Source organism: Crocuta crocuta, unplaced genomic scaffold (assembly GCF_008692635.1).
Source record: "Crocuta crocuta isolate KB4526 unplaced genomic scaffold, BGI_CrCroc_1.0 scaffold382, whole genome shotgun sequence".
NCBI lineage: Eukaryota > Metazoa > Chordata > Mammalia > Carnivora > Hyaenidae > Crocuta > Crocuta crocuta.
Window position 1 is genome coordinate 2,041,333 of NW_027531873.1, and position 26,056 is coordinate 2,067,388.

The 26,056-nt window shown below is 37.6% G+C and overlaps 2 protein-coding genes across 14 annotated transcripts in view; one reads left to right on the top strand and one right to left on the bottom strand.

Moving 5' to 3' along the window:
* Window positions 1-847, top strand: part of CCDC73 (coiled-coil domain containing 73) — a 143,149-nt gene extending 142,302 nt beyond the window's left edge. For all 13 annotated transcript variants that reach the window (XM_077772853.1, XM_077772863.1, XM_077772852.1 and 10 more), the window contains one exon: window positions 1-847. In XM_077772853.1, the coding sequence (XP_077628979.1) occupies window positions 1-222 (222 nt within the window). In that variant the 3' untranslated portion in view covers window positions 223-847.
* On the bottom strand, window positions 610-24,601 carry EIF3M (eukaryotic translation initiation factor 3 subunit M). Its single transcript, XM_077772866.1, has 11 exons — window positions 24,476-24,601; window positions 21,869-22,001; window positions 20,424-20,562; window positions 20,023-20,146; window positions 19,770-19,864; window positions 8,781-8,864; window positions 7,700-7,799; window positions 6,772-6,853; window positions 2,248-2,391; window positions 1,264-1,324; window positions 610-804 (listed from the first exon to the last, which is right to left on the bottom strand). Exons 1-11 carry the CDS (start codon window positions 24,515-24,517, stop codon window positions 684-686), a joined length of 1,125 nt encoding a protein of 374 aa, XP_077628992.1. The 5' UTR covers window positions 24,518-24,601; the 3' UTR covers window positions 610-683.
* Window positions 24,602-26,056: the final 1,455 nt, after the last annotated feature.

Here is a 26,056-nt window from a genome sequence, read left to right on the forward strand (position 1 = left end):
ATGAAAATAAAGCCTCTGAAATCAACTCTGCCACAAAGCCATTTTCAGGCAATCGAGATTAAAGATCCTATCAATGTGGCTGCATCATCTACTGAGGAAGAGGACTGGCAGAGCCTGGTAACAAATCAAATTAACGAAATTGAAAAGTTCTTAAGCTTAGAAAATGACAACCAACCTAAGAAAAGAAAAACAGAAGAGATGCTGGAAAAAATGACAGAGTAAAAAAGGACGTTGATAAATGCTTTCAGTGGTGAACAGACTTACTTAATTGAAATATCAACCATATGGTCTTGACTAGAACAAAATGTTACATCCACCTTAAGCTTTCCGATTGTACTCACTTTTCCAGTTCCTTTTGATGTGATGAAATTATGTTTTTTGCAAATGCTCCATCTAAGGTAGCTAAGACTGCTTGTTAGCATCCAATTCCCCTTAATTAAATGTGCTCTCCTCCATACGTCCTTTTATCAAAAAGCTCTTGTTGCACCTTCAACCCCCTTCCTTGCAGAACACAACTTACGTACTATACAAGATAGATGGGGATCCTTTGTATCCTCTGAAATTTGTGACTTTTTACATTTTTTAAGACCACTAATGTCCAGACTGTAGTCAAATTAAAGTTTGTTTTACTATGATTTGGATTTTTTCCAAAAAGAACAAAATTTTCTATATAGCATAAAAATTCATGTATCAGAAAGACTCAAAAGGCTGTTTTTCACTTTGTTCAAGTTTTGTTTCCAGGCATTAAGTGTGTCATACAGTTGCTGCCACTGCTGTTTTCCAAATGTCCGATGTGTACTATGACTAAAAATTGAAAAATTAAAAACAAAGTTGTTAGTCAATCTTTTATCCTTCTGGCATTCTTTTACAATACTACACACTTGTTTCTAGCTAAAAACAAGGTTAAATATAATAAAAGACATATGCTTCTAATTCTCTTACAATTCTAAATTATTTTTAAAGAATCTTTACCATATTGATCCTAAATGTTCTGTTTTCCTGAACTACATAAACCAGACACAAAAGTCATTAGTATTCTAGCCAATGCTGAGCCATTAAATGAAATGTGCTGGAAAATAGGACTCTTTCATTAAATAAGCTAATCACATTCAGTCTGAACTTTAATAAAATTATGATAAATAGCAACTATTTAACTACAGTCAACTGATAACACCACCACCTTCGTTCTCTAAACATATAAATGAAATAATCAGAACAAACTAAATTGTTCTACAAAATGCTGCAAAGTCTTAAGTGCCTTACCTGACAACTACTTTCCTCTGGGTCTGATCAATTTTGCAGTAGACCATTTTAGTTCTTACCGCTGAAAAAAGAGGTTTTACATGATATGTTACATGGAAAATTCCCAAGAAAAACAGCTAAGATCTAAAACTAAGTAAGCCACAATAAAACTATACAATTTTCAAACATTATTTTACAAACTGGCTCTTTGAATCTGGTAACAAGTACAGCAATGTGATGGAACCAAGAGGAAGGTCATGCATTTGTCCTATGGTTGCTGGGCAGGCAAATATACACCGAATATCACACACAGTTTTACCAATTCTAAGTGTTCTCCCCTACAATCACATATGGGGGGAAAACACTCATTTCCTAATATTACTTCTTTATAGGACCATTTGAGACTCAGCATCACAAAGAAACCATGTCAACATTTCTGTATGTTTTATTATTCCTGACCGTACAATTCCCCTTTCAAATTTAAAAAGCCCAGAAAGAAATTTGAGTAACGATTAAATCACTTCATAATGCAACTATTTCTGGCCAATTGTAAAAAACTGATAATGATCAATATTTACAGATCATTTACTATGTGCCAGGCACTCGGCTTAGTGTTTTACCTTCATTCGTTCATTTAATTCTCACAACCACATAGTAACAACTACTTTCCTCTTTCACAGAGGAAGACCTGACCCTCAAACCCAGGTCTGGTACTAAAATCTAGGCTCTTAACCACTGTGGTATACTGCCTAAAGGCCCTTATTCAATATTTCAAAGGATAGAACAAAAAAACCACATAGCAATTTGTATTTCCACTGGATTTTCACCCTACTACAAATATAGTCTGCAGTTGTACTAAACATACACATCTGTTATAAGAGAATCTAGCTTTGTTAGCATATGACTCGGTTTCAAGATATAAAATCTTCTACAAGATGTAAAATCTTCTATTCCACAAGTTAGAAGTTTTAGGAAAAAAAAATGAAAATGTTCTAAGTGCCTTACCATCAATAACAAATGCTTCAACATCATCGGCTCCAATCTGAAGTTCTTGCTGCATTGTGTCAAAAGAAATTTCTTTATTTTCCACTGCCATTCCCATAAAGGTAAGCAGTCTCATTTTTGCCATATTCTGTTCATGTAACAGACCTGAATAACAGTGGTAAAGCCACACTAGTTAAAGATCTGAACAATTACAACTCTTGTGCCAAACTTTTATGGAAGTCACTGAGCACTTACAGAGTAATTCTGACAAAGCTGCTTATATTTGAAACCATAACTGACCCCATAAATAAATTGTGGAACATTTCAAGTATTTTTTCTAGAGCTACATTTCTTTACTACTACACTGCCACAGGTGACAGGTTCGAAGAAAGTGCTGTAAGGGCACCTCAATGGCTTAGTCAGTTAAGCATCTGACTTCGGTCAGGTCATTATCTCATGGCTCAGGAGTTTGATCCCTGCACTGGGCTCTGTGCTGAGAGTTCAGAGCCTGGAGCTTGCTTTGGATTCTGTCTCCCCCTCTCCTTCTGCCCCTCCCCTGCTCATACTCTCTCTCAAGAATAAAATAAACATTAAAAAAAAAAGGCTATAAAATGGTATTTTTTAAGCCCTTAAAGTTTTACACATTTTACATGTTTTATAGTTATACATTTTAGGAGATAAAATATACAAAGTTCATTTCTTAAGAACATTTTTACTTAATTACTTAAACTTACTTTTTCTCCATTTAAACACAGGCTTATTTACTTTTTGTTTGTCAGTATTATTAGTAAACATGAAGCCTTAAAATATTTTCATATACATTCAGTTATAAAAACATTCCATTTCCCTTCAGGTCACTTTGGATTTAGCACTTAAGTAAAAACTGCAAAAGTGTGTTTATCATTTAACAATTATAGGCTACACTGATTAGTACTAGATAAAATGGAACAGTACCATTAACAGGGATACTTGAAGTAGAAAACTGTACGTATAATTCAAAATCTGCCTTATAATTTCTAATGAAACCTGTGGTTACAATTATTCAGAACACAAAAAACTGTTAAACCCAAAAGGAAACTTAACAAATTACTAGTCCTGATGCTTTCACTTTTAAAAACCAAGTCTGAAGAGCAAAGAGTTTTAAATGACTTATAGTCAAAGTGACAGTACTAGGTCTTAAAATACATTCACTTATAAAATAAGCAACTAATAACACAAATATTTACAAATCCTGAGTATTCCAATTATTACCTGTTTCTAAGTGAAAGAAGCTGAATTATAACACAGTATCATATATACCTGATTTGATGCTAACTTATTATATAAAATAAGCTTCTAAGATTAATCTAAAATTTTAAGTTCCTTTTCTCTAAAATTTCGAATAATGTAAACTGAGCAAATGATCGATCATGTACTCTCTAATAAGAGCCTCAAGTTTCTATTGTTAAAAAAGTTCTAAGCACTCCATAAATGAAATTTATAACATATTAGCAGAAGACAAGGGAAGCCCATTAATATAGGGCATAATCATCTGTTAATTAGCTGTAATTATGATGCAGGCTTTCTATTTGGCACAGATTCAACAAAAACATGATCATCATAACTCAAATGAATGAGGTATCCAAGTAAGTATTGCTAAACGGGTTTAATGGAAATCTACAAGCATCGAAAAATCAATTAGTGCACATTAACCCTAATTAACAAATGCAAATTATATGCTGATTAACTTTCTGAAGCAAGAAGGTAGCAACTGTATAACACCAGATTACATGTAGACATGTTAGGGCAATTCAGTTGACACAAGATAATGCTTACTGTTGGCCCAAGTTGTCAGTGTTAATAAAACTGTTTTTGACAAACTGAAGCCACCTGTAGAACTGAGACACCCGTAACCAGTTGTAATAAATGTCAGTAATACATGTAAAACCAAAAGTACACACATTTAATAAGATGTTTTGCTAAAGCATCTTTTACAAATTTCTAATGAAAGATCGCTAATTTGCATACATGTTCAAGAAACTAAAGGCAAAACAGGGAATTTGATTCCGAGTTGATACCATAAATTAGAAAGGTTACTCTATGTTTTCCCATCACAAAGAACTACTACTAAATATTTTCAAATACAAGAAAATTCCTTAATATTCCCAGTTTTCTGGACACATACAGTTCTCTCTCAGTATGATAAAATGACAGACACTCCTAGTTTTTTAGACATAATAAAAAAAATTTTCTGATATAAATCTCTTTTCTGCTACCCTTTGTGTAGTTACAAGCTTGCCATAAATTTCAAAACTTTATCAGATAAATGAATATTTCTAGAGTGAATCATGTAAAACCATTATCTGTCTTACATGTGGAAACTGGCAGTTAAAAACATTTCAAATTGATGGTTAAAGTCAATACTTTCAAAGACCCAAACTTAAAGCCATTAGAACTCCTGTTCTCAAAATCAAAACTATTAAGCCAGTGAAGTATGTGTTAAAGACTTGTAGAAAGCTGTGCTTTGTTTCATGAAACTAGAACATTACCTTCAAAGAGGAAGTCACAATGTTCTGTGTCATATTTCAATTTTAAAGTTATAAAAAAATCTAATTTTATGGAAACATTTATTCATTACTAATATGTCAAAACCTTAATGCAGTAATAAAAAAATGTGCATCATTGAGCAATTTCTGCATTGTCACTGACCCCTGTCTTAAAATGCTCCAATATAGAAAACGTAATTTTAATGCATGCAATAGCTTATGAACCAGTGCTCCTTTGAAACAGTCAATTACACATCAATGGGGGAGTGTCAAAGTGTTAATTACTACTCCTTTTTCCTTGGTGCGTAAATAAAGAGGTTGCTGACATTAACATTCCATCACATAGCTTCATGCCACAAAACAAATTAACTGGGACAGAATGTGGTTTTCTGGGTCTAGTGCACCTGGCAAAGCATTCTACACAAACACACTTGCATCTACTTTATCTTGGTGTATTTCAAACGCCTTAGTATGTGGGGAATAATTCAATCTTCCCTAATTCCAATGGCTGCACAAAAATGTACAAGTGATAGGAATTAATGATCACCAAATTGATGACTAATAATATAATCAAAATAAATTATAAACGTATTCTTCATCTATATCCCAAACCAGGAAGCTAACAATTCAATATTAACATAGAAACTATAACCAACCTCTAAGGTATTTTGATTATTGCCTAGTAGAAAAATAAAGTACCTTAGTTTCATAGTTGACTTCACTCTCAAAAAATGGTTGTTTTAGAATAAATTAAATCTGTTCAATTAGAAATTTTCTTGTTTTTCTCTTTGAATTTTAGTATGTTAAAATTATGCACCAAAAGGAAATAAAATACTGAATGCATATAGAATTTGCTCAGCAAGGGTAAGATTCAATTTAGCAAACACTAAGCTCTGATGCTCTAGAAAGAAAACTCAAAGATTAAAATCATATCAAGCTAAGACTACACGGTCTTCAACAAGCTGTAGTTAAGAAAGTTTCTCCCGTCATGTAACTCCATTTCCAATTCCACCTACAGCTTCACTTAGATCTGCCTAACAATACCATACACTTTTAGAATCTGTTGACGGTAGGGGAGAGGGGAGTATGAGGTGTGTGTGCACCAAACATAAAATATATTAGAAGGGGAAAAAACCATTTGTTTCAATTATGTAACTGTGGCTTTTTTTTGTTAAAGCACCCAAAATGTGAGGAATAAAAGGTCTTTTACAAACAAATAATTGAATTTTAAATACTAAAGTAGCTTTAGTCATCAAATTTTGTCAGCTATTAAAATGAGTACTTTGGGGCACCTGGGTGGCTCAGTCAGTTAAGCGTCTGACTTAGGCTCAGGTCATGATCTCACGGTTCGTGGGTTCAAGCCCCGTGTCGGGCTCTGTGCTGACCGTCAGCTCAGAGCCTGGAGCCTGTTTCAGATTCTGTATTTCCCTCTCTCTCTGACCCTCCCCTGCTCACGCAGTCTCTCTCTCAGAAATAAATAAAAAAAATTTTTTTTTAAATAAAAAATAAAATGAGTACTTCTAAAAGTCATCATTATGATCAAATTAATAGTGACCCTTGAAGTTGCTTTTCTGCTCCATCCCCATCCACAATTTAAAAACACATATAATCAGTGGAACTATTTCTACCTGCATTTCCTCTAAGCACTTGCTTCTTGCTAGAACTTTACCTCAATGCAGCTGGGTCTTGTAGATCTAGAAGAAAGGCCTAAAGTCCAACAAGTTCTTATGGAGAGAAAAAAAAAGGCCCAGGCTTTCTGACTCCTAGTTAGTTTTCATGTTCTTTCTACCACAAATACTACCCCTTACACCTTCTTGGTTTCCAATTCCCAATTCATTCTGAGTAATCTTTTAAACTGTCCACCTAGGATTGCTGCTGTTCTATCATACACCAATGGTTAGGATAATCTACACAAAAGGCCATGGTCATATCTACTGGATCTCACAGTATATAAACGTTCAAGAATAGCATGTTCCCCTTTTTCTTTGTACCCCTCCCAAGAATAAACTCCAAAACTTACCAAGTGAATCAATGAAGTCTTTATTATTCTGATAAAACTTGACATATGATGCCAACTTAGCACTCACAAAAATGGTTAAAAGCTAGATAGAAAAATAAAGATAAAATATTCAATACCGAATCAAGATTTATACTCAAGATATTTTTAAGACACTTTGAGCAATAAAACTCTCTATGCTCCTTCAGTGCAGAAATTTCAATCTATTGGATAAAATTACCATCTAAACCATTTGCTTTCGTGAAGACTCACTTAGTTGAAAGATTCAGTAAATTCAGTGAGCTCTAAGTGATCTACCATGAGCAATAAAGGAAGGCATAGTACAAATGGAAATTAATCCAACATGTATGTATTTATACCTCTACTTGAAAAGTGTGTTCATGTGTTTTTAAATATCAGATTTATACTCACAAATGGGGCTAGCTGACACTACATATAAAAAGAAATTTGTACTATTTAAGTTCCTAACAGGCAGGCAAATAAAGAGATGAAGGAACGAAGAAAAGAACAGGTACATTCAGTGATTGGGAAAAAAGGCTGGTCCTAAATATCATTCTGTTCCTGATATAAAATGAAAAAACAATGGTCTGGGGCACCTGGGTAGCTCAGTCGGTTGAGTGTCCAACTTCAGCTTAGGTCATGATCTAATGGTTTGTGGGTTCGAGCCCCGCGTCGGGCTCTGTGCTGACAGCTAGCTCAGTGCCTGGAGTCTGCTTCAGATTCTGTATCTCTCTCTCTCTCTCTCTCTCTGACCCTCCTCTGCTCATGCTCTCTCTCTCTCTCAGAAATAAATAAAACAATAAAAAAAAAAAACCAATGGTCTTTCCAGATCTAACAGTCATGCTCATGAATATAAGGAAAAAAAGCTCTGCTTTAGTAAGGTTACATTTGGAAAAGAGAACATTTTCCATATAAAAGATAAAGTACTTACATCATGAATAAGCTCGCCTTCCAGAAATTTGACTGGTTTTAAAGTGAGAAGATGGTCAAAAAGAAATGCATTTGGATCTTTCAATGCTCGTACAATACACCTTAATTACAAAACAAAAATACAATCTCATTCCTGAGATTCAGAAACTTTTCACCAGCCTTTCACAGACTGCAGAAGATACTGAGTTCAGTAAAATATCTAAGAGTTCAACGTATACACAGCATAAAAAAAGTTACAGGATTGGGAATAAAACCGGCCAGTACATCTATTTATCAGGTATATCTGTTTTAACAAAACAAAACAATAAAGTAATTGTAGACAAAAATGCAGCTGGAGAGAAAGCATGACCAAAGTAATTAAAGAATAAGTAAAAGAGCAGTGCCATCTTACCATGTGCCAGACACTGAGTTAAGTGCTTTACACGCATTACCTCACTTGATCCTCACAACACACCAACAGACAGTATTATCATGCTAATTTTATCAGTGATGAAACAGGCTCAGAAAGAACTTACGCAATAAGTACGAATTAAGTGGTGGAGTATCTGAATGCAGGCAATCCGTACCTCAGTTAGAGACCTCTTCCACAAACTACACTTTCTAGCAACACCTATCACATACAGGTCCCTGTGAAGCCACACCCTATAATGAGATTATTTCCATTTCCTAGATTTAAGAAACTGATTCTATTATTGCCACTAAGTAGACTTAGGATTGTTAGAAGCCCTTATTCTCATTAGCAATGGGCTAACTTTTAGCAAGCCACCAACTTTTCCTCATCTATATACCTTATCAACCCAAGATTAAATTCTACTTCTCAGGTTGGGGTTATCACATCCATACCAGCAATACCCTAAACAGAAAACACCATGTGGCTATTATTCCATGTGCAATCTTGGTTATTCCAGTAACAAACCTTGAACTTTTGGTATTTCTAGTGGGATCACCACAGAGCACACAGTATCAAATGGCTCTGGATCACTGAGAGATGCAGACATAATTTCTGCTATATAAGAAACACGGCTGCTCAACCTCCAAGCTGCAGGCAGCCTCCATTAGAACAAAAATGTGCATAACATTACCTGTGGGCATCAACTCGAGCCTGGGAAGCGTTGTCCTCTGTGTAACTTCCTAGCAATTCCACCATGACTTTCGAAGCAGCATCACTAAAAAGAAATACTGCTTTAGAAACTTCAGAATATCTTACAGCCAAACATTCACTCAAAAATATTTACGATGTACTAAGTACCATGCTGATGATACACACAATGGTGCCCCAGAGACATGGTCCCTCTCTGTGGGAAAAATCATGGAATTTTCCCTCTGGTAGGAAAAGACCAAAAACTAAGGAAAAATTAAAAGTAAGTGCCATGATGGTAACCACAAAACAAACAAAAAAAAGTAACAGATATGCAAAGAATAAAGAAAAAGGAATCCAAGAATATCACTAAAGAAAGTCAACAAACCATGAAAGAACAAGAGAAGATTGGAGAAAATCTGTAGAAATAACCACAAAGTAACAAACTGGCAATAAATACATATCCATCAATAATTACTCTGAATGTAAATGGACTAAACATGCCAATCAAAAGACACAAGGTGACACAGTGGATTAAAAAAAAAACAGGACCCATCTACATGCTGCATGTAAGAGACTCATTTCAGACAGAAAGACACTTATAGACTGAAAGGGGATAGAAAAACCTTTAACATGCAAATGGATGTCAAGAGAAAGCCAAGGTAGCATCAAACAAAATAGACTTTAAAACAAAGACTGTATGTAACAAGAGCCGAAGCACACTACATAATCATAAACGGGACACTCCCAACAAGAGAATATAATAATTGTAAACATTTATGCGCCCAACATGGGAGCGACCAAATATATAAAACAGTTAATAACAAACATAAAAGAAAGAATTGATAGTAATACAATAATAGAGGACTTCAACACTGCTCTTACATCAAGGGACAGATCATCCAAACAGAATCACGAGGAAACAGTAGCTTTAAATGACACACTAGACCAGATGGATTTAACAGACATACTCAGAACATTCCATCCTAAAACAGAATACACATTCTTTTCAAGTGCACACAAAACATTCTCCAGAATAGACCACAGAACAGACCACAAAACAAGTCTCAACAAATTAAACAAAAAAAAAAATCAAAATCATACCATGCATTTTTTCTGACCACAACACTGTGAAACTAGAAATCAACCATAAGAAAAAATCTGGGAAGAGCACAAATAAATACAAGGAGGCTAAATAACATGCTACTAAACAATGAATCAGTCAACCAAGAAACCAAAGAACTAAAAAATTACATGGAAACAATTGAAAATGAAAACACAAAGGTCCAAATCTTTGGGATGCAGCAAAAGTGGTTCTAAGAGAGATTCTAAGAGAGAAGTTTACAGTAATACAGACCTACCTCAAGAAGCAAGAAAAATCTCAAACAAGCAAGCTAATTTTATACCTAAAGGAGCTAGAAAAAGAATAAAACCCAAACCTAGCAAAAGGAAAGATATAATAATAAAGATGAGAAGAAATAAATGATATAAGGGCACCTGGTGAGCTCAGCTGGTTAAGCTAAGCTCTTGATTTTGTCTCAGGTCATGATCTCATGGTTCAGGAGTTTGAGCCCCACACTGGGCTCTGGAGACACCATGGAGCCTGCCTGGGAGTCTCTCTCCCTCCCTTTCTCTGCCCCTCCCCAATGTGCTCTCAAAATAAATAAATAAACTTAAAAAAAGAAAAAGAATGGGGCGCCTGGGTAGCTTAAGTCGGTTAAGCGTCCGACTTTCGCTTAGGTCATGATCTCGCAGTTCGTGGGTTCGCGCCCCGCGTCGGGCTCTGTGCTGACTGCCAGCAGAGCCTGGAGCCTGTTTCAGAGTCTGTGATTCCCTCTCTATCTGACCCTCCCCTACTCACACTGTCTCTCTCTCTCTCTCTCCTAGAAATAAATAAAAAACATTAAAAAAAGAAGAGGAAGAAGAAGAAAAAGGACACAGAAACTAAAAAAACAGACCAATGAAACCAGGACCTGGTTCTCAGAAAACATCAACAAAACTGATAAACCTCTAAGCAAGACACATTAAAAAAGACAGAGAGAGAGAGAAAGAGAGGATCCAAACAAACAAAATCACTAAGAGGAGAAATAACCAACACCACAGGAATAAACTGTCAACAGAATATTATAAAAGCCTATATGCCAACAAACTGGATAACTCTGAAGAAATGGGTAAATTCCTAGAAATACATAACCTACCAATACTAAAGCATGAAGAAACAAAATTTGAACAGACTAATTACAGAAATGAAACAATCAGTAATTTTAAAAGTCCTGGAAAAAAACAAAATATCCAGGACCAGACGGCTTCATGGGTGAATTCTATTGAACATTTAAAGAAATATTAATACCTATTCTTTTCAAACCATTCCAAGAAATAGAAAAGGAAAACTTCCGAATTCATTCTATGAGGCTTGATACCAAAACCACATAAAGACATCACACACACACAAGAGAGAACTATAGGCCAGTATCGCTCATGAATATAGATGCAAAAATCCTCAACAAATTATTGGCAAACTGAATCTAACAATACATTTAAAAAAATCGTCCTCCGGGGGCACCTGGGTGGCTCAGTCAGTTAAGTGTCTGACTCGATTTCAGCTCAGGTCATAAACTCAACAGTTGTGAGATTGAGCCCCACAATCAGGCTCTATGCTGACAGTGGGGACCCTGCTTTGAGACTGTCTTTCCTCCCTCTGCCTCTCCTCTGGTCACGTGTGCATACGTGCACATGCTCTCTCAAAATCAGTAAACTTAAAAAAAAAAATCATACTCCGTGATCAAGTGGGATTTATTCCAGAAATGCAAGGGTGGTTCACATTTGCAAATCAATGTGATACATCACATCAATAAGAGAAAGGAGAAGGACCATACAATCATTTCAAAAGATGCAGAAAAAGCAGGTCAACAAAATACAACATCCATTCACGATGAAAACCCTCTGCAAAGCAGATCTAGAGGGAACGTAACTCCAAATAATCAAAGCCTTACATGGAAAAACTCACAGCCAACATCGTACTCTGAGAGATTTTCCCCTAAGGCCAGGAACAAGACAAGGTTGTTCACTCTCACCACTTTTATTCAACACAGTACTAGAAGTCCTAGCCAGTAATTAGACAACATAAAAAATAAAAGGGATCCAAATTGGTAAGGAAGAAATAAAACTCTTATTTGCAGATGACAGATACTATACATAGAAAACACAAAATACTTTGAAAAAACTACCAGAACTGATAAATGAATTCAGTAAAACCACAGGAAAAAAAAAATCAATGTACAGATATGTTGCTTTTATATATACTAATAATGATACAGCAGAAAGAGAAAATAAGAAAACAATCTCACTTACAATCATACAAAAAAACATTAAAATATCTAGGAATAAAGTTGGATGAAAAATCTGTATTCTGAAAACTGTAGATCACTGACAAATTCAAGATGACGCAGATATGGAAAGACATTACATATTCCTGGGTTGGAAGAACAAACAGTTAAAATATCTATACTACCTCAACCAAGTTCTACATTTAATGCAATCCTATCAAAATACTAATAGCATTGGGGCGCCTGGGTGGCTTAGTCGGTTAAGCGTCCGACTTTCGCTTAGGTCATGATCTTGCGGTTCGTGGGTTCGAGCCCTGTGTCGGGCTCTGTGCTGACTGTCAGGTCGGAGCCTGGAGCCTGTTTCGGAGTCTGTCACTCCCTCTCTCTCTGACCCTCCCCTGCTCACGCTGTCTCTCTCTCTCTCTCCTAGAAATAAATAAAAAAAATAAAAAAAAAAACCACAAAAAACAAAATACTAATAGCATTTTTTACAGAACTAGAACAATTCTGAAATCTGTATGGAACCACAAGAAGCTTGAGTAGTCAATGCAATCTTTAAAAAGAAAAAACTGGAGGTATCACAATTCCAGATTTCAAATGATATTACAAGGTGGTAAGAATTAAAACAGTATGGTATTGGAGAAAAAAATGATAAAAAAATAAACCGTATGTTACTGGCATAGACACATAGATCAATGAAACAGAACAGAAAACTCACAAACCCACAATTATATGGTCACTTAATCTTCAACAAAAAAGTAAAGAATATCCAATAGGGGGAAAAAAGACAGTCTCTTCAACAAATGGTGATGGGAAAACTGGACAACTACATGCAAAAGAATGAAACTGGATCACTTTCTTAAAACCATACACAAAAATAAACTCCAATTGCAATGTGAGACCTGAACCATAAGAATCCTAGAGACCACAGGAAGTAATTTCTCTGACACTGACTGTAGTACATTTCTTAAGATATGTCTCCTGAGGCAAGAGAAATAAAAGCAAAAATAAACTATTGGGACTATGTCAAAATAAAAAGCTTCTGCACAGCAAAGGAAACAATCAACAAGACAAAAAGACAGCCTATGGAATGGGAGAAGATACTTGCAAATGACATATCTTTTAAATGGTTAGTATCCAAAATATATAAAGAACTGATGCAATTCAAGAACCCAAAAAACAATCCAATTTAAAAACTGGGTAAAAAAACTTACTCCAAAGAAGACAAACAGATGGCAACCAACACATGAAAAGATGCTCAGTATCACTCATCATAAGGGAAATGCGAATCAAAACTACAATGAAATGTTACCTCACACCCATCGAATGGCTAAAATAAAAAACTCAAAAAACAAGGGTTGGCAAGAATGTGGAGAAAAAGGAACTCTCATGCACTGTTGATGGGAATGCAAACTGGTGCAGCCACTGTGGAAAACAGTATGAAGGTTCCTCAAAAGGTGAAAATTTCTCTGAAGGAATGATACAGAAGCTGAAATCTAAAGGACATAAAATAATTGGCCATGAAAAAAAGTGTTGGAGGTGGAAGGTAAGATAACTTTCCAGGCAAAGGGAAGACCAAGTACAGTTTTACTCATTGTTAATCATTTTGTGACATTGTAATCTGTAAGTACATGTGCATTTCATTTGCCAGTTTTAGTAGCCACAGTATACTTCAATCTAATATATCTTAGCAGCTGAAGAAATCTAAGTTCGCAAATATCAGATAAAATAACCCATTTAAAGTGCACAGTATCTGACATATAATTAAGGACTCAAGAAAATGTTATATGATTTGCACTCATCACCAATATAAATAAAAGGGCAAGGTGAATCTCAGAATTCTAATTCAGAAGAAGGAAAAAAAATTACATTTTATGTGTTATTTTAAAATCACACATAAAAAATTCTTAAAATTTAAACCAGCAGAGTGACAGAAGCTTCATGTTTCAATAAAATGGCCAGCCTCTTGTGCTTCCTTAGGGTGGGCAGCATTTATCCATCCAGAGCCCGTAACGTGCCCAACACTTTGGGAATACACAATGGTTGACAAATAAGGTTCCTAGCATTCCCTGAGCGTCAACCTCACAAATCTTTCAACTAAGGGCGTTACATGCCATGATAAAAGTAGAGGGTGCTGTAGAAGAAAGGCATCTAACCAAAACATGACAGAAGTGTTTTAGGCAGAGGAACGAAGTGGTGTATAGGTCGTCTAGACCGAGGGCAGGCAAACTTTCTGTGAAAGGCCAGACAGTAAATATTTTAGGCTTTGTAAGCCATATGGCCTCCGCTTCAACTACTTAAGTCTTGGCAAAAGCAGCCGTAGACAATTTGTAAATGAGTAAGTATGGCTGTGTTCCATTAAAATTTTACGGACACTGGAATCTGAATTTCATATAACGTTCATAGGTCATAAAATAGTATTCTCCCTTTGGTTTTCTTTCTTAACCATTTTAAAACTGCAAAAACCATTTTTAGCTTGTGGACCATAAAAAAGGGAGCCAGTGGCTGGTCCAGACTGGGAAAGAGGAGGGTGCTTCTGCAGCTGACACAGGTTCACTAGGTCTCTGAGTGTGATAATCAAGAGGAAGGCTGTGTGCTGGGTGGGAGGAAATGCAAGGAGGGAATATCCGTTATCAACAAGGTTTTTGTTTGTCAACACACCATACAAAAATGGCATGATTATCAACATATCCACCAAGCCCAAGCTACGTCAGTAGATAGGAGCCCATGTCAGAAAGGTTTTATATACCTATGAACTGATAATGTATCATGAAGGAAAATGTGCTGGAAGTTGTGTTTCACAAAATCATGGTTACAGACAGGAGAAAATAAAAAGATTACACTTCAAAATGTCTCACTTAGGAACATAGAGACTAATATAGAAAGAGAAAATGAAAAATTCATTTTGGTCATGTTGGGTCTGAGGCAACTACAGGCCATGCCTGAGTGGAAAACAGGCAAACATAGCTAGAAAGCAGCTGAACATAAAGATCCAAAGCACATAAGAGAAGACTGGGTTAAAGACATGCACGTTCGTTCAGATGACAGAAGCCGTGGGAATAGATGAGATGACCTAACAGAGAGAATGAGAAGAGTCCTAGGACAAATCTTGAGTAATACTAGCATTTAAAGGAGCAGAGAAAGAAAAATTTACATAGGTGTCTGAAAATGAACTACCAAAGAGGGTGGAGAAAAATGAGGGGTTTCACCTAAGCCAAGAGAAGTTTCTATGAGGGAAAGGGTACCACAGTCACATGGTGCTGACAGGTCAAGAAAAACAGAGACTGTAGAGTGACCCCTGGACTATATCTGTTCTTAGAAATGAAGGAACTGGGGCATCTGGGTGGCTCAGCCAGTTAGGCATCTGACTCTTGACTTCAGCTCATAGCTCATGAGATCCATCTGACAGCACAGATGGATCCATCTTCAGCTCTGACTCTTGACTTCAGCTCATAGCTCATGAGATCCATCTGACAGCACAGAGCCTGGTGGGATTCTCCTTCTCTCTGCCCCTTCCCCACTAGAGCTCTCCCTCAAAATGAATAAACAAAAACAAAACAAAGACTTAAGCTTTAAAAATAAACAAAGAAATGAAGAAACCAACACTCAAATACTGGAAACTAATTTCTGTAACATTAGAAATCACGGAGAAAGCCAGGGATTTTATACCTACAAGGTGTTTTAACATTTTTAAATCTGAAAGCCTTTGGGAAGGGCATGCTTTCTAATACTATAAACCACCACTTCATATGGTCTTACATCTCTGCTTCTTGTAGCCACTGCTTTTGCAACATATTTCAGAAATAAGCATTCTTTCAAGAAATAGAGTGCCTACCATGTGTCAGACACCGCTTGAATAATGAACAAAGTCCCTGCACTCATGAAACTTACATTCTAGCAAGGACAGTTAATACACATTAAAATACAGTAAGTCTGCTGACTCTGGAGCTGGCTTTATTTTTACTTGGAATGAAATGACTGAATGGATTTTTTTTTTTTTAAGTTTATTTATTTTGAGAGAAACATAGTGTGAGCAGGGGAGTGGCAGAGAGAGGAATAGAGAGAGAATCCCAAGCAGCTCCACACTGTCAATGCAGAGCCGGATGTGGGGCTCACACTCACAAACCATGAGATCATGACCTGAGCGAAGACCAAAAGTCAGACACTTAACTGACTGAGCCATCCAAGCACCTCCACTGGAGGGTTCTGAATAGAGAGGAAACATATCTGATCTTCCATATATTAATATTTATTTATTTTTGGGGAGAAACAAAGAAAGAGAGCGAGCGAGCGAGAAAGCGCGCGCGGGCGGGCCAGAGAGAGAGGGAGACACAGAATCCGAAACAGACTCCAGGCTCCAAGCTGTCAGCACACAGCCCAATGCGGGGCTTAAACACACTGACTGTGAGATCATGACCTGAGCCAAAGTTGGCACTTAACTGACTGAGCCACTCAGGCACCATTCTGATCTTCCATATTAAACAAAACTTTCTAGGGGAACCTGGGTGGCTCAGGCAGTTAAGTGTCTGACTCTTGGTCTTGGCTCAGGTCATGATCTCATGGTTTGCATATGAGCCCTGCATCGAGCCGTGTGCTGGTAGCACGGAGCCTGGAGCCTGATTCCGATTCTGTGTCTCCCTCTCTCTCTGGCCCTCCCCAACTTGTACTCTCTGTATCTCTTCAAAAATAAACAAACATAATTTTTTTTTTTTAATTTTTGGCAGCTGTGTTAAGAACAGGCTACAGGGGGACAAGACCCCAAACAGAGACCATCTGAGAGGCTACATCAATAATCTAAGTAAGAAATAATGGTAGCTTGAACCATAAGGTAACAATGGAAGTAGTGAGAAGTGGGTCTGACTTCAGATTTATCAGGGCTAGCAGGATGTATACTGGATTGGATATGGCGTATGAGACAAAAAGAGGAATCATGAAGAAATCCCAGCTTTGGGTTTTGAGCAACTGGAAGTACAGAAATGGGATTTCCTGAGTTGGAGAAAGTAAAAGAACAGATTTAGAAGGAAAAATCAGTGGCTCACTTGTGCAGATGTAGTTAGAGATGTTTTCTGAGTATCTAAAAGGAGATGCTAAACAGGAATAGATATTTGGAATTCAGAGAATACAGGAATTAAACATGTGAAAACCACCAGTATACAGACAGTATTGAAAGGCATGTAGGGGTGCCTCGGTGCCTCAGTCAGTTAAGCATCTGGCTCTTGATTTCGGCTCAGGTCATGATCTCACAGTTTGTGGGATTGAGCCCTACATAGGGCTGTGTGCTAAACGCACAGAGCCTGCTTGGGATTCTCTCCCCTCCCCCACTCAGGATAAATAAACTTTAAGAAAAAAATAAAGGCAGGCAACTGAATGAGAGCACTAAGGCCGCAGCTGCTTTGAACCAGAGTATTTGCAAATGCATGGGAGCTGTTGCAGCTGTCCTAATGACTAGGACATTAATGACTAAATGCCCCACTGGCATTTTAGTAGGTGAGGCCAGGGTTGTGAAGTGCCTTCCACTGAACGTTAACAACCTAGCAATTACAGAAAATTGTCTCACTCAAAATGCATTTGGTGCTCATCCTCCCCCAAAATCAGAGCAAAAGCCAGAAACAACATTCACAGGAAATTAATGTAACTGAGAAGAAAAAGTCCCAGGAGTAAGTTATCCTAATGTTTAGAGAAAAAAGAACCTACAAACAAGTTGTGAATGAAGAGAAGAATCAAGAGAAAGAAGCCCCTTGTAGATAAATGTAGAATCACTATGTTGTACATCTGAAATTAATATATGGTATGTCAACTATACTTCAATAAAGAGGGGAGAGGAAGAAGGAAGGAGGCTTCAAAAACCAACTGAAGAAAATGTTCAAAAGGAAAGAGTGACCATCTCTGACAAATGCTGCAGGTATTTTCTAGTATGTTAACATTGGGATATGTCTGGTAGAGCACAGAGAACTGATGTCCTATTTCAATTTCTCTGAAAATTAAATTTGGAATTCCTCAGAACCTTAGTCGCTTTCCTTCTACATATAACAGACTAAGGACCTTCTAAACAGCAATTAGAGAAATCATCCGGTGAGTAGTCATTATCTCTGATAACCACTAGACGTTCAGAGGGAAACTGTTAACACTCATCATTTTAAATTACTCTACCAGAAAGACTAACCTCTTAAAGGTGAGCCTGAAAAATGAAAAGGAGAGAGTAATATCCAACTTTTAATGAGTGCTGTCTCAGTAAGAACTTTAGGTATATGTCATCATCTTTTCAGCAACCCCATGAGAGGCAAGTACCACTATTATTTCCACTTTGAAATTGGAAACCAAGGTACAGAGATGTTAAGTAATTTATTTAGGGTCATACAACAAGTAGGTAAGCCAAGATTTGAATCCTAGTAGTCTGGCTCCACAGCCGGCACCTTTGAATTGTGAATGAAAATAAGGATTCTTTCTCTAACAGCTTTTAATGCTCTCTCTATTTGAAATCATCTTTGTTATTAACTATTTACTCTTAACACTTTACTAACTACATATTAGAATCCTGCCATAAGTCTGAGAATATATAATAGCCACTGATCAGAATGAAACAGGCTATTAATGCAAGATCCCCTGCTTCTCTTCTTTTATGATAAAATGTTCCAACTTTCACAACAAAAATTTCCTCCTGTTAAATTTAAGTAGTCTGCAAAAAGTTTACATTACTTAACATAGGAGAAACTTTGCTTACCCTCTCTAGTATGTTAAATACCCAGCACTAAAACCTCATATAAAAATTGTACAATAAAACTAAAGAGGAGGCTGTTTACTTTTTCTAGAAGTATTTAACCACTATGTGAAAAGAGAAATTGAAAAGCTAGGTCAAAAAGGTAAAATTATCTTTCAATATTAGTTCTGAAAACTGAGCCAAACCTATCATTTGGTAAGCATTCTAAAACCAGGTATATACAATAAATACTTTGGGCATGAAGTTAGCTGGGCTGAATTACAAGCCTCAGAAACCGAAGACCCTGCAGAAGCCAAATAGGTACTCATTTAGTAGAGTCTATTGCAGAATTTGATCTCGGGGGCACTGTTTTTATAGGAGACTTTGTGGAAACTATGATAAACCCTCACTATCATTAAGTAAAAGTGGGAGCACTACCTCATACTAAGATATCAAAGCATCATTAAATACCTTAGTCTAAAGTTATATACAGCTTTCACATGAACAACTGTACCATTTTTTGGAAAAGCAAGTTTTGATTTTTAAAATGTTGAAAGATGTAAGTTTTAAACTTTGTAATTATGTTTAACTTAGATGAAATTTACAGAAAGAAATACATTTACAACAACTCTGTGGAGAATAAAACAGAGGGGGGGCGCCTGGATGGCTCAATGAGTTAAGCGTCCGACTTCAGCTCAGGTCATGATCTTGAGGTTTGTGAGTTCCAGCCCCACATCAGGCTCTGTGCTCACACCTCAGAACCTGGGGCCTGCTTCAGATTCTGTGTCTCCCTCTCTCTCTGCCCCTCCCCCACATTCGCACACTCTCTCTCTTTCTAAAGTAAATAAACATTAAAAAAAATTTTTTTAAAAGAATAAAACAGAGCAAAATCACCCTACTTGTTTTTAAAAACAGCCTCAATTGCTATATTGCCTGTGAAGTTTTAAGTTAGTACACTAATTGTGAATACCTTTTCTTACAATCCACAAGTGCCTCATAAAGGAGCCTTAAAAGGGTGTGTTTTTTTTCAGTGGTGAGGTTCCAATCAGAAATCCATTTTCTAACCTACAAGATTGACAAAATCAAGAAATTTAGTGACACAGCTGATTGTACTTTCACCATTTAAAAGATAACTTTAGAACATACTATTTGCTACTTACTTAAGCTATAACATAAATCTATACTTCTCATGTGCAGAACAAGTATTCCACATAACAACTCACCTGATCCAGTTCAGTTGGAATATACTGGATGGCCCCACAAGATGCTGCCACTTTAATGAGGCTGCAATATACTGTATATCTTACAGGAGTATTCTTATCCATCCCATGGAAAAGGTTGCTTAGCCTGGTTAACAAATAATAAAAGAGTGTTTGAGATCAACAATTATGATGATTAAGTTGAGATTATTTGCTCTCAGAACAAATCTGAAACAGGTATTATTAACACTTCATATTACAAGAAGGGAAATGGGGGACACAGAAGGTTAAATGACTTGTCCAAGGTCACACTAAAAAGAGCCACAGCTGACAGTCAAGTTCCAGAATTCTTGCTTTTAACCATTAAATGACACCAACATAAAGAGAGCCCCTTGACAAACCAAATCTTTCAATTCTTAACTTACAATTGTAGTCTCAGAGATGGGCGTTCACCTTCCCGAAATTTGACCAGCTTTTCACATAGGCTTTCAATCAGAGCTTCTTGCTTGTCCGGTTCCAGGATCAATAGAAGGGATACCACGCTGTTCATCACACTTTCAACATCTATACATGTATGGATAACACAACAGCAATGATATCATATTTAGCGTGTCTAATTAACTATGTATTTCCAGTGTTTTAATACAGTAAAGGCCATTTAACATTAAGACACTTTAGGAAGATGTGATCTAGCTACTGTAAAATACTTCAATAGTGTGCATTATGCTAAAAATATACGTGAATTCAAACGAAACCAATTCTGTCATATAGCTAACACTGAGAAAGCAATCTGTACATTTTATTAAAGAAAAAAGAAATGATTATCTAAGATTTGGTTTTTAACCAGTAGAGGAAAAGACTAATTTACATGTCTAATATATGGCTTCAATTTTTATTGACAAAATATTCAATAATTTACAAGTTATTGGTTAGGTCTTAGCCTAGAATGCTTTCCCAACCGAAGAAAACTTTTACATATAAACAGAAAATTATTTTAAAAATGAAAGTTGTCAACTTCCTGGCTGGATCACTGAGTTTTGAGCGTAAGATATTAACTATATACCAAGTTTAATTTCAAACCTTAACTGAAGATCACAGGATTCCCTTTCAAAATTTCCCATTTATGTCAATAAATAGGGAACCAGCCAAGTAATTAAATGTCTCTTAGATTACTTGAAATTATACCCCATTTGATATTAAATTTTTTTTAATGTTTTATTTTTGAGAGAGAGAGAGAGCAAGCGCGCGCAAAAACAAGCAAGGGAACAGCAGAAAGAGAGTGAGACCTAGAATCTGAAGAAGGTTCCAGGCTCTAAGCCGTCAGCACAGAGCCCAATGTGGGGCTCAAACTCATGAACCCTGAGCTGAGACCTAGAATCTGAAGAAGGTTCCAGGCTCTAAGCTGTCAGCACAGAGCCCAATGTGGGGCTCAAACTCATGAACCCTGAGATCATGACCTGAGCCAAAGTTGGAGCTTAACCGACTAAGCCACCCATGTGCCCCTGTCCCATCTGATATTAATGTAAACCTATGAAAAGTAAAGAAGAGCTTCATTTTTCTTCAGTTCATCCTGAAATTAACAGTATTGAGTGTATGCACCTATTCAAAAAATATGACTGATGTAAAAAAGATGTTTTGTCAAAATAGGTTNTCAGTATTGAGTGTATGCACCTAACATTCAAAAAATATGACTGATGTAAAAAAGATGTTTTGTCAAAATAGGTTTCTTCATAAGTATAAACTGAATGTATAAGCAAAAATTAAAAACTACAGGGCTTAACAGTTCCACAACAAACAGAATTTACAAGAAAAATTTAAAAGTAGATCCTTTATGATTAATAAGAAACATGACAAAAAATTAAAAACAAACCTTTATCATCTTCCTTCAGACATACATCACAAGCCTCAATAATCTGAGCTAAATCTACATGAAGTCCACCTTCTGAGTTCTCTTCTGAAATTTCAGCTCCTTTAGATTTCAGATAAGCTCGAAGCTCAGCAGCCTGTTGAATCAAGTAAGACTGATAAACATCTGTAAAACCAACAATACCAAAATTCAAGATCTGAAACCATTCTTTTTCTGGGGGGGAAAAAGATGTAAATACCATACTTGACAACGAATTTAAGTTATTATGTTGAAGTGCCTCTCCCCCACCCTTAGACCCCATCACAACCCCACAGGAGCCACAGGTTTTCCTCAACAAAACCAAGTGGCTACACAAACCCACTATGGCCCACATGCACCACCTTCAGAATTTCTCTATCACCTATATGCTATTGAACTTCCAGTGCATAGCAAAAACTTCATTTTTGAGGAGCTTGTTTTGAGGAGAGAACTATATGTGGAGGAGAATTAATCTGACTTGGTAAATTCAACTTGTCTGAAAGAAGTGCAATTTTATTGCTACATAATACAGCTATTTTAAAAAGTTAGACATGTGCCATTACCTTGGCAAAAAAGTAATCATTTGTCAATAAAATGTCTGAGAACCTGAGACAAGCATTTTGGGAGACACAAAGATAAAAAAAAGATGATGCCTTTGAATGATGTCTTGCATATAATACTTTTCAAACTGGGTCTACTATATAACTAATCTTTTAGAATGCAAAATACTATCTGGATCAGAATGCACCCCTGGACCTAAAAAACGTAACTACAGTACCACATTCAGGTATTTAGACATTTCCTACTCTAATGCATATATATATAATATTTAGTTAAGTTTTTCTTTTGAGGCCTTGGTATTTATGGCAGCCAAACATGAATGTAGATGGTACTTAAAGTAATAAAATGAAAAGGAAAGAGGGAGATGAACAAATACCATTCGTAAATGCATACGTATCACATTTTCTAAACCCACAACATGCCTGACTACCTAAGAAAAGTACATTTTATCTGTAGATCTGATGGTGCTATGATTTCAGGTAACAACATAGTAACTTCATCTATGAGCTGGTATTACCATATATATGCTCCCCAAGTGAGCGCTGAGAATTGATATTATAAACAAGATTTCATGAAACAAATGTCACCATATCAAAGAGCAGAAACACACCACTGGGGAACATGTTTTTCCGTAAAGGAAACATAATATGGTCCAAGAAAAAAAAACACAAAAAAGCATTTGTTCGGCTTCTGCTTTGTAGATACACTGCAAACTTTTTCTAAGAACCAATCAATGGGTTTATTGTTTTTATCTGTCATCCTCACTGGCTCCAGGTGGTTGTAGAGAGGTACAGCAAATGACAAAATTCTGAACTCCATTTATGAACTCAAACACAGAACCTGAAGTTAAATTTCTGAAGCAATCACTTTATCTACCTGAAAAGAACAGCTGGTGTCAAACTAATGTATTACAAGAGTAGCATAACCTATGTTTCATTTAAAACTGAAATGTGGCCAATGACAAGAACTTCCTGGGCTACAAATTCCTATGTTAAATCAAGTACTTTCTGTGGGTAAACTAATAGCCAATTTGTTGCTAACATCACTCCATTAATATCCATATACGCTTTTTTGATGGTCTTCCACATTTTCCTTTCTAAGTGTGCTCAACTCCTTCCCTCGCCCCCTTTCTTTGCTCTTCATGGGTGAGAAATGTGCACTTTCACCATGGGAGGAAATCACATCTGTAATTCCAAGAGATACCTTCGGGCAGTAACAGCGTTTTTTTCTATGGAAACCAAATTTCCACCCAAGTGGAGTAGCAAAAAATATAAAACAACACTTGCGACTTCACAGAACACGGTTTTCAGTTCTACAAAATCAACTTACAGAAAAATCCATTTCATGTTTATTTTAACTCCCATCAACTAAAGCTTAACTTTTGTTATGGGAGAAAAAATGTTAAGTATTAAGCCATGCATACAAATGACCGAGCCCGAAATATAAAATATTAGGATGGTTCACCAGATGTGAGGGCGAAACTGACGTTCTATTTTCAGGTTTCAGAACCTCACTCCTGCACAAGAAATAATAGAAGATATGGCCTATGTATAAAATAGGGTCACCTCTGCCTCTGTGATCGCATAATAAAGCCATTTTCACTTTTTGTACAAAATTATTTTACCCAAGACTGCTTACGCCGTCTAAAGATTCGCCACCTCCCACTCCGGATGTAGCTGCACTTGGGAGGCGGAAGCCGACACCATCCCCAGTCAGTCGAAAGGTAGTGTCGTCAGAAATGACACGGTTTGGAGGAGTCCCGATGCCAACCAGGAAGCTGGCTGGAAAGTCTCGGGCCAACCGTGGAACCGACGGCCAGCGTGCTAATGCAACTCCAGGCCAGAAATTAGCGCCTTGCCTCACGGCCTCGCTACTCGCGTGTGGGAGCAACGCGCGGCTCTCAGCTCCGGAGCGGGCTCCGCGGGGCGGCGTCCCACCCGCCTGGTCCTGGCTCAGCCCCGACTCGGCCCCTCATTCCCTTGAGGACTCCCCCAACCCCACCCTGGCGGCGGTCGCGGCCCGGGGGCACACCTGATCCTCCTCACTGATGTCAATGAAAGCCGGCACGCTCATGGTGAAGGCGCAGGGACGGCGGTGACTCCGCTCTCAGAACCACGCCGACCGGAAAAGGGAGCTGTGGCGCGTTGAGGCGCCTTACAACCACTTCCGGGTTACCCTGCGCCGGTCTTGTAAAGCGGGGTCACCGGAATGGGCGGGACTACGAGGCCGATCCCACGGCCCTCTGAGGGCGGAGTAGATGTGCTGGGGCGGATTTCGCAGGCACGCTCTAGGGGGCCGTGTCCGTGCGCGCCCTTTGCTTCTAACTTCTAGAATGGTGTCGCCTGTTAACCTTCGCGTTAGCTCCCGCCTTGCGCCTTAGTTAGCTCACCACCTTCTTGAATTGTTAAGCCTGTTCGGTCAACAAAAGTTGTGCTCAAAATAGTCGTTCCTTTGCAGCCACGCCCCCTCTGCCAGCCAGCCTCTCCGGCCTCACTACAAAGGCACCTCGGGCCCACAAGCCTTGGCCCTTAGCAGTCCGAAAGAGCCTTCAGGGTTTACGGTTTTTGCTGAGCCCGACAATTTTTTTCGACTTAAAATTTATCCCACTTTTCAGCACGTATTGAGGGAATTGTTGGCAGGCTGTGTTCTCTGCGCTGGGGAGCTTCCAAAAGAAGCTCCCTCATGCAGCTTACATTCCAGCTGGCGCCCAGAACGTAAACATTTCAAAGTAATTAGAAAGGCAATCCTGGATGGCATCATAGTTTACAGCATGGCCTCTAGAGTATAATTCCTAGGGATGGAATCCCCTGCTGCACCATTTGATGGGCGTATGATTTGGGGCAATTGCCTAACATCTGTTAAAGCTTCCTTTCGGAAAAATGAGAGCAATGAGGTACTGTGGCGCCTGGACGGCTCAGTGGGTTAAACATCTGACTTCAGATTTCAGCTCATGTTCCCGAGTTCAAGCCCCGCACGGGGTCTGCACTGCCCCTCTCTCTGCCTCTCCTCATGCTCTGTCTCTCTCAAAATACATAAACAAAATATTTAAAGAACAATTAAGTATTTACCTCATGGTGCTGTGAGGATTAAGTAAATTAATATACAAAGCACTTAAAACGTGAGCACTGAATGTATTAGCTGTTACTAAACAAGTAATTACTGTAAAATGTTAACTAGGACTACCAAGCAGGTAAAAGCAGAAGAGGGAGGGGGAAGAAAAAGTAGGGAGAACCCGTGGTGTGTGTAGGCGGTGTGTACATGCCTTTTTAGAAAGAGTGATGGAAGAAAATTGCTCAATTCATATTGAGAACTGAAGGAAATGAGCAAAGTGTGAATAAAGAAACCTGCAGGGAAGAGTTGCATTCATAAGAACAGCAAGGAAAGGATGCAAGGTAGAAGTGATATGGCGGGTGGGCTGGATCTAAGAAGAGAGGAGGCAAAAAATGAAATAGCCATGGCCAGATCATGGTCTCCTTGGTCATAACAAGAATTTTCACTTTGACTCTCTGGCAAGTCTTTGTCATATTTTGAGCAAACTTAATGTATTTTGTAAAGGATCACTCTGGCAGGTGTATTGCAATTTGAGGTAAGTTGGACCAGGGTCAAAGTAGT